This window comes from Mobula birostris, chromosome 6 (genome assembly GCF_030028105.1).
Source record: "Mobula birostris isolate sMobBir1 chromosome 6, sMobBir1.hap1, whole genome shotgun sequence".
NCBI classification, from domain to species: Eukaryota; Metazoa; Chordata; class Chondrichthyes; order Myliobatiformes; family Myliobatidae; genus Mobula; species Mobula birostris.
The window spans coordinates 187,664,915-187,674,876 of record NC_092375.1 but is presented as its reverse complement, the minus strand read 5'-3'; the positions used below and the strand labels follow the sequence as shown (position 1 = coordinate 187,674,876).

The 9,962-nt window shown below is 40.3% G+C and overlaps 1 protein-coding gene across 1 annotated transcript in view; it reads left to right on the top strand.

Annotated features, from left to right (window-relative positions):
- Positions 1-844: 844 nt before the first annotated feature.
- The window catches only part of heg1 (heart development protein with EGF-like domains 1), a 69,281-nt gene continuing 60,163 nt past the window's right edge, over positions 845-9,962 (top strand). The window contains exon 1 of the mRNA XM_072262083.1: positions 845-3,163. Within this exon, the coding sequence (XP_072118184.1) occupies positions 1,228-3,163 (1,936 nt within the window). The 5' untranslated portion in view covers positions 845-1,227. The remainder of the gene's footprint in view (positions 3,164-9,962) is intronic.

Sequence of the window (9,962 nt, the reverse complement as noted above, 5' to 3'; positions counted from 1 at the left end):
TCGATAAGTACGCAGTCAGTAGATCCTGAAAGATTTAGTACTTCACTGAATGATTTAAAACAATCGATAAGTACTCAGTCAGTAGATCCTGAAAGATTTAGTACTTCACTGAATGATTTGAAACAATCAATAAGTACTCAATCAGTAGATCCAGTAGATGCTGAAAGATTTAGTACTTCGCTGAATGATTTGAAACAATCAATAAGTACTCTGTCAGCAGATCCTGAAAGATTTAGTACTTCACTGAATGATTTGAAGCAACCGATAAGTACTCAGTCAGTAGATCCTGAAAGATTTAGTACTTCACTGAATGATTTGAAACAATCAATAAGTACTCAATCAGTAGATCCAGTAGATCCTGAAAGATTTAGTACTTCGCTGAATGATTTGAAACAATCGATAAGTACTCTGTCAGCAGATCCTGAAAGATTTAGTACTTCACTGAATGATTTGAAACAATCGATAAGTACTCAGTCAGCAGATCCTGAAAGATTTAGTATTTCACTGAATGATTTGAAACAACCGATAAGTGCTCTGTCAGGAGATCCTGAAAGATTTAGTACTTCACTGAATGATTTGAAACAACCGATAAGTACTCAGTCAGCAGATCCTGAAAGATTTAGTACTTCACTGAATGATTTGAAACAACCGATAAGTACTCAGTCAGTAGATCCTGAAAGATTTAGTACTTCACTGAATGATTTGAAACAACCGATAAGTACTCAGTCAGTAGATCCTGAAAGATTTAGTACTTCACTGAATGATTTGAAACAACCGATAAGTACTCAGTCAGTAGATCCTGAAAGATTTAGTACTTCACTGAATGATTTGAAACAACCGATAAGTACTCAGTCAGTAGATCCTGAAAGATTTAGTACTTCACTGAATGATTTGAAACAACGGATAAGTACTCCGTCAGTAGATCCTGAAAGATTTAGTACTTCACTGAATGATGTGAAACGATCGATAAATACTCCGTCAGTAGTTCCTGAAAGATTTAGTACTTCACTAAATAATTTTAAGCAATCATTAAGTACTTCACCAAATTACTTTGAAACATTAAGTACATCAGTGAATGATTTTGAAAGAATCAATACCTCACTGACTGATTTTAAACGATCATTAAGTAGTTTGCCAAAGGATCCTGAAAGATTTAGTACTGCACTGAATCATTTTAAGCAATCATTAAGTACTTCACCAAATTACTTTGAAATATTAAGTACATCAATGAATGATTTTGAAGGAATCAATACCTCACTGACTGATTTTAAACGATCATTAAGTAGTTTGCCAAAGGATCCTGAAAGATTTAGTACTTCTGTGTATGGTGTTAAACAAACATTAATTAATACACTGAATGATGTTGAAAGATTAAGTACATCACAGAATGATTTTAAGCGATCTTTAAGTTCTTCACCTGTTGATCCTGAGAGATTAACTGATTTTAAGAGATATGAGAGATCTTCTACGAATGTTTTTGAAAGTTCTTCAAGCACTTCGTCAAATACTTCGTTGAATATTTCTGCAAATCCTTTTACACATGTTCAAAGTGATCCTGAGAGATCTCTAGGCACCACAATGAATGGCTTTGAGAATCAAAGTAATTCTGAAATGTTTAGTACATTGCAGAATGTATCTGAAATGAGCTTAAGTACTTCTCAGAAAAAATCTAAATGGTCTTTAAGCACTTCATCAAATGGTTCTAAAAGGTCCGTAAGTTCTGCACCAAATGATATTGAGATATCTTTAAATACTTCACCGAATAATCTTTTGTGGTCTATGAATACCTCATTGGATGATTCTGTGGTATTTTTAAATACTTCAGCAAATGATACCAAAGGATTAAGTACTTCCCCAAATAGTTATGAGAAGTTTTCAGTGAGTACCCAAAATGAGTCTGAAAGACATCCAAACATGTCAAAAGGTTCTTCAGGGACAGCAAGAAATTATTTGAAAAGCTCTTCCAATACCTCAGCAAATAATTCTGAAAGAGTTTTAAGTACTTCATCAAATATTTTTGAAAGGTCTTTACCAAATACTTCTGTAAGTTCTCCTAGTACTGTATTAAATTATTCTAACATTTCTGTGAGTTCTACACTGAATAACTCTGTATTTACTTTAAACACTTTACTGAACAATCCTAAAAGATCCTTAAATACCGCAACAAATCAAACTGATGGAGCAACGCCTGCAACATCCCTTCCTGTGGATTTTAATAATGTTAATGGTTCAAGTGAAGAAGGCTCATCTGTTATGTCATCTGTACCGCCAATTGATTATTATACAAATGGCTCGAGTTTCACTTCACGTGCTGAAGTCACCACTGCAACAAGTCACCTAGTTCCCAGAATTACTGATAATTTCTTAAATACTACATTTTTTTCTACAATAAACAATATTACTAAATTTATTACAACTACATTGTCTTCAACACAATCAGGTTTTCAAAGTTTAATGAACCGTTCCGGAGAATTAAATTCTAACTTTACAACAGCTAATTCATCTGAAACAGATTTTGTCGAATCAAAGACCAATGGCACACATGCAGCAAGAACACCACCACTGAATGGCCGCCCTGAACGAAGAACAGATTCTCCCAGAATTACACTGCCCAAGCCAACACATGCACACGTATCACTTTCTACCATAGGATCACTCAAAGAAGAAGCTGTGAGGACATCATCAACACCAGTTGTTGTAACATTTGGTTCTAATACTGGAAGTTATACTGTGATTTCACAAGTTTCCACTGACATACCAAAGCCAACATTAAGTAATATCACTGAGAGTGAATTTGCCACAACATGGTCTAGTCCAGGACTTCTTACAAGTCCTTTACCAAGAGACAAAACATCGACAATTACCATGCCTACAACTAGTGTTATTAAAACAACTGAACCAGGCAGGACAAGAACTTTAGCTATCATTAACACATGGACCAGCATAAAAACTTCAACTACCACTAGGACCTCAACCATCTCAAGTATTCAGACCAGTGCAATGATACCAACAAGCACAAGGACATCAGATATTAGCACAGATTTTCCAGCCATCACCATGGTGCCTATGCCAACGACAGTGCCTCCTACCACTATAGGCAGAGCTGCACCTGAGCCATCAACAATGACTCAGGTTACCACAAGTATATCTCAAGTCCCCACAGGTAAAATATTTATTTAGATAAAAGTAATGTTTATTCATGCCATATTTTATGGTTCAAATTTCAAGGTTCCATATAATATGGATACTTTGAAAATAAATGTACTTTGAGCTTTGAACTTTGGTTCAATTTCACTACCATTAGATTCGTGAAATTCTAGCTTTTTGTTTCACTGGCAGATAATAATATTGGTACTGAATGTTTTATATATATGAACATGAGCAATAACGGGCAGAAATGGGGTAGTCCTAGGCTATTGTCAACATTATGTGCCATGTCGTATTTTGTGGGTGATCATGGTCTCATGACCATGATTGTTCTTGGCGAGTTCTTCTACGGAAGTAGTTTGCCATTGCCTTCTTCTGGGCAGTGTCTTGACAAGATGGGTGAGCCCAGCCATTACCAAGGCTCTTCAGGGATCATCTGCCTGGCGTAGGTAGTCAGCTGCTCATACGACAATCCACCACCAGCTCCCATGGCTTCATGTGACCCTGATCAGGGGGCTAAGTAGGTGCTACACCTGACCCAAGGGGTGATCTGCAGGCCAGCAAAGCGAAGGAGTGCCTTCCACGTCCTCTGGTATCTCCACCCCACCACACAAAACTATCCTAAATGTTGATAAATAATGAAGATACAAATGAATATAGAGTGAGTAAATTACTTGTTGCATTGACCTCTTTGCGGAGGCTTGAGGGGGGGAGAAACACCAGAATTAATGAAAGATGGAACTTTGCTATAGTTATTACCATTTAGCTTTACGATAAATCGACGGTAATCCTGGAACATGCTGGGCAACTACTGGACAGAAAATTAAAACAATTTTAGGCAACACAGATACGTCTCCCTGATATCCCCCCATTAATCTATCAAACACATGGCATCTTGTGTCAAGATGAGGCCACCCTCAGGGTGGAGGAACAACACCTTATATTCCATCTGAGCACCCTCCAACATGATGGTATGAATATTGATTTCTCCTGGTAAAAAAGTTCCACCCGCTTCCTCTATTCCCCACTCCAGCATTTTCCTCCTAAGCTGCCTATTACTTTCCCCGGATCCCTTCCAACCAGCTTCACCTATTACCTTCCAGCTCACCTCTTTCCCCTGTACCCACCCTTCTATTCTGGCATCGTTCCCTGTCCTTCTCTGACCTGAAGTAGGTCCCGGCCCGAAACGTTGACTGTTTATTCATTTCCATAGATGCTGCCTGACCTGCTGAGTTCCTCCAGCATTTGTGTGTGTGTGCTTATTATTTATAGATATTCCCACGGCAACCCAAGCCTCATTCTTTCACAGGTATTTCCTTTATCCTCTCAATCCCTTCCCTACCTTCTCTGCAACTTAAAACTAACCTAATTTCTTTCTTTCCCAGCTCCGATGAAATGGCTGTGGTAGTGCCAAAGTTTAGAAAACAATGGATACTCAGCTTTGGCCATTTTTTTGTTAGTTTGGACCAGGGGTCCCCAACCTTTTTTATGCCACAGATCCCTACCATTAACTGAGGGGTCTGTGGACCCCAGGATGAGAAACCTGGCCCTGGCTGCTCCTCTGACATATTTTTTTCACCTGGCTCCTAAACAATAGATTAGGATCTAGTTAATCTGATTTTAATGTCTATAGATGATAACACTGACATAGAGAAGGTGTCCCTGCTGAATTATATTAAGATGGGAAATGAGTGGCTATGTCCCCTGCTTCGATTTAACTCTTCCTCATTTCTACTAGGTAGCTGGAACTAAATTTATTCTCTAGCTGAGAGTTGGTTCCTTGCAGGCATTCCATCAAGGGCAATCAATCATGGCTGTGTTACTCCTGCAAGCATTGGTGAGCAGACTGGTACTAAATGTAGATTACTTAAAAGCTGATAGTAGTTTCAGCCTAATGATGAAAGCCGTCTGGGTTATTGAGTTCTCAAAGGTATCCATTCCACTCTTTTTGAAAAATAATTTGCACTTGATTGAGTGCTGGGCCGAATCAGAAAGGTTGAGTATTGGCTGAATCAAGGCAGGACCCAGAGCGTACCGAAGTGACTGGATGATGATTTAGGTGCTGGGCCAGATTGAAAAGGTCAGGGTACCAGGCTTCAAAGCAAGCGTCAGGCCGGTTCACCTCACTGCTCTGCGTTGAACTATGGGTCTATGGATGGACTGTCTTTGTGGACTTCAGTTCTGAACATTATTCGCTTGCATTTATTGTTTGCATGATTTGTTTTTTTTTCTCTCTGCACATTGGGTGTTCGATGTTTTTTTTTAATGGTTTCTTTTAGATTTCTTTGTTTTGTGGCTGCCCGTAAGGAGACAAATCGCAAGGTTGTATAATGCATGCATATTTTGATAATAAATGTACTTTGAACTTTGAATTTGTACATGAAGACGCAGGACCTGAAATGTTGTAAATTTTGGGTACAAGTGCGATGTCCAGCAATTTTGTGAATATGCCTGATGCAACAGATTAACTCCCATTTTAAGATATAATTAAACTCCAGTAAAAACTGTTCATTAATAGAAAATATGCCTATGATTCTGATGTGGTGCTTGCATGTAAAATGCAAAGTTGCTGTCACTAAATTTTCATGGTTTTCATCAGAGCTGTATCGGAGATAATGGGGAACAAAAATGGCTGACCAATTGAACAACTACCTGCCTTCACAAAGGTCAAATAATTTCTCAGAGTGTTGAGGAACATTGGATCTAATGAAAAGGAGGAAATGAAGCATTCAGTTTGAATAAGAAATTATCGATAGAGAAATTAATAGAACTGGAGACAGAGAAATCCTTAAGGCCTGCTAGTCTGCAGATGCTTATGGAAGTGATCTAGAAATTGTGCAGATTGGGTGGTCATTGTCTTGTATTCTTCATACAAACAGCAATTAATGCCATTATTTTTAAAAAAAGTAAGAGCAAGAAAACAGGAAAAGAGGGAATTTGGACTGGTTAACATGACTTTAGTAGTGGTAGAAATGCTAATTTTCAAGGTGTAGCAGCAGATCACTTTGTGAACAATGAGCAGAGGGTCTTAAGAGTGTGGAACAAGGTGCAGATAGATGGGGGGGCAGTTAAAATGGTTCAGCATGGTCTAGGTGAGCCATGGGGCCTGATTCTGTGCTGTACTTTTCAATAACTATGACTACGTGTTGATATCAGAACGGATTTTGCAAAATGTGAATTATGCTTGATAAATTCACCAGATTTCTTGAACATCTAACTAATAGTGAAGAATGTGTGGAATGGGTGGTATTGGGACTTCCAAAAGACTTTTTGACAAATAAGAAATTAGTAGAAGTGAGGCTGATGTGGTTTGGGATAATATACTGACCAATATAGAGAACAAGAAACAAAGAGAAGGAATTAACAGTTAATTTCCAGAGTGACAGGTAGGTCACTAACTATATGAATGGTTTAGTTAAGTGCAGTGTTTCTGAGTTTGTGGATGGCTCAAAGGTAGTCGAGGATGAAAATGTAGTGAGAATGTATTGCAGATGCAGTGTTATATGAACCAATGTCAGTTTATGCATTTAGTTGCATCACCACGCAGGCAGATTATTATCTGAATGCTGTTAGATTAGGAAAGTGGGAGGAGCCCTGAAACTTGAGTGTTCTTATGAGCCAGTTTCTGAAAGAGGGGATGAAAGTGCATCATCATCATTGTCATGTGCCATGTCGTATGACGTGGGTGATCATGGTTACATGACCATGATTGTTCTTGGCAATTTTTTCTGTAGAAGTGATTTGCCATTGCCTTCTTCTGGGTAGTGACTTTACAAGATGGGTGCCCCCCCACCCTAGCCATTATCAATACTCTTCAGAGATTGTCTCTCTGGCCATAGTGGATTTATGATGTGCACCAGCTGCTCATACAACCATAGACCACCTTGTTCCCATGGCTTCACATGACCCTGATCGGTGGGGGTGGGGAGCTAAGCAGGTGTTACACCTTGCCCAAGGGTGACCTGCATGCTAGCAGAAAGAAGGAGTGCCTTACACCTTCTTTGGTAGAGACATATCTCCGCCCCACCACCCAGAAAGTGCAGCAGACGTTTGAAAATACAAAAGGAATACTGGCCTTTATAGCAAATTGATTTGAATACAGGAACAAGGATATTTTATTCTGATTATACATGATTTTACTCAGACAGCACCTTGAATAAAGTGCTTAGTTTTTTTTAACTGAGGAAGGATATTCTTGCTGTGGGGGGAGTGTCTTCCCCTATATCGGTGAGACCTCACATAGACAGGGGAACTGCTTCATTGAGCACCTTCGCTCCATCAGCCTCACCAGGCAGGATTTCCCATTGGCCACCCATTTTAATTCTATTTCCCTTTCCCATTGCGTCATGTTGGTCCTTGGCTTTCCCTACTGCCATTATGAAGCCGTTTTCAGGTTAGAGGAGCAACAACTCATATTCTGTCTTGGGAGTCTCCAATCTGACAACATGAAAATTGACTTCTCAATCTTTCTCCTCTCTTTTTCCATTCTCCATTCTGGCTCCCCTCTCACCCTTTCTCTCTCATTTCCTGCCTGCCAGCTCGCTCTGGTGCCTCCTTCCTTTCCTTTCTCCCATTCTCCTCTCTTATCGGATTCCTTTTTCCTCATCCCGTTATGTTTTCCACCTATCACTTCCCAGCTTCTCACCTCATCCCCCCCCCCAACACACCTACCTTCCTCCTCATTTAGCTTCACCTATCACCTTCCACCTTGTACCTCTGCTCCCCCTATCTTCTTATATTGGCCTCTGTCCCTTCCTTTCCGGTCCAGATGAAGTATAAAGGCCCAAAACATCAATGGTTTATTCCCCTCCATAGATGATGCCTTGACTTGCTGAGTTCTTCCAGCATGTTGGTGTGTTGCTCTGGATTTCCAGTATCTGCAAAATCTCTTGTGTTTAGAATTATATAAGGGTGGCAGGGTGGAGATATGTCTCTATCAAAGGAGTTGTAAGGCGCTCCTTCCATCCGCTAGCCTGCTTAGATGTAGCACCTGTTTAGCCCCCTGATCAGGGTCACGTGAAGCCATGGGAGCAGGTGTTAGATGGTCTTATAAGCATCTGGTGCACGTCACAAGTCTTGGTTATGCGACCACTAACACCAGGCAGCCAATCTCAGAAGAGTATTGGTAATGGCTGGGGCTGCCCGTCTTGTAAAGGCACGGCCCAGAAGAAGGCAGTGGCAAAGAAGAGAAAATCTGCAGATACTGGAAATCCAAGCGATACATACAAACTGCTGGAATAGCTCAGCAGGCCAGGCAGCATCTGTGGAAATAAGTACAGGGGCTGTTTCCGGCTAACACCCTTCGGCAGGAAGGCAATGGCAAATCTCTTTTGTAGAAAAAGTTGCCAAGGACAATCATGGTCATGAGACCAGGATTGCCTTTGTCAGGGGTTCCCAAGCTGATGTCCATGGACCCCTTGCTTAACGATATTGGCCCATGGCACAGATACGATATGATGATGATTGTGATGGCTGTTTTAGCTCGAGATCAAAGAATATGAGGAAGAAGTAGGGATAAGGAAGTGAACTTGGATGAAGAGCCATGTTTTTACTCAATGGTGGAGCAAGTTGAGGACTGAATAGCCCAGTCTTGGTCCTGTTTTACATGTTTCCATGTCTCAATCTTGTTATCTGAACATAAAGAAGAAAGTTTTGTGGATGACTTTTCAAACCACAGAGTGGCTGAGTTTATAGGCATTGAATTATCACATACTTTGAAATATAAGCTCTGACTGAAAATATTTGGAGATGTTTTTCTCTGTCGTGCAGTAAACAAAGTTAACAGAAACTGCCCCTCAACAATTTCCAGTTGGAAACACTTTATCCCTCCAGCATTTCTTTTGAGAGAATTCGCCTAGAGCAGGGATTCCCAACCTTGGTTAATGGCATTGAAACTCTCTGGTTCCGCTGGCTGTGTAAGCCTCGGGAAGACAATCTCTGGCCCCGCCAAACGTGTGAGCCCACCTGAATCCCCCTGTTTGTGTGGATGCTGCGTGATTTGTTATCCTGTTACAAATCAGTACTAAGAAATAACAGACGGTACACCACATACAATTAAATGATTTAGCTTTATAATTCTTAATTTGACTGAAGGGTTAGTAAAGAAAAAGCAAAAAAAGGAAAAAGGCCCATTTTAATGAAACAGTCTAATGTGCTCAAGTTGGAGCTCACGGTTTCCCCTTCGCTGATCCTCCTTCGATCTCCCCGGGCTTTGTCGGCTCATGGCCCCGCCTTGGGTCGAGTCCTGCAACCTCTTCTTTCCGGTGTCTTCTCCCTTCATCTCGCGCCAAACAAAAGCCTCCAGCTCACCCCAATGTCAGGCACACAACAGGAAAACACACTCCCTTCATTGGACGGCTCACATTCCAAAGCACCCGTTATCTCTAACCATAACCCAAACACTACTCCTACAGAAAGACCATTATGTTAGCAGTGAAACCTTTCCCAGGGTGTTACAGCATTAAAAAGGTTGGGAATCCCTGGCCTGGAGTGAGCATCCTTCAATTATGAGGACACAATGCATACTGAAGTAAAAGGAAATGGTAGAGGCATACAGAAGAGAAGAACCAGGAGATACTCTTCTACTAGATTTATAGACCACCCTGTTCCATCCAGCTTAAAATAGAAAACAATTCCTGAAAGAAACAGTAGTCTAGAAAGGAAGAAATGCTTTTTGTAAGCTGACCTACATACTTGCTTTCAAGCTTTAAAAAGTAATGCACTTCAAAACATTGAAATTAATTTTCATGGTTCGATTGTCCTAACATAGACTTTCTAAAGGACATTTTTATTTCCCTTTGACAACCATTTGTATT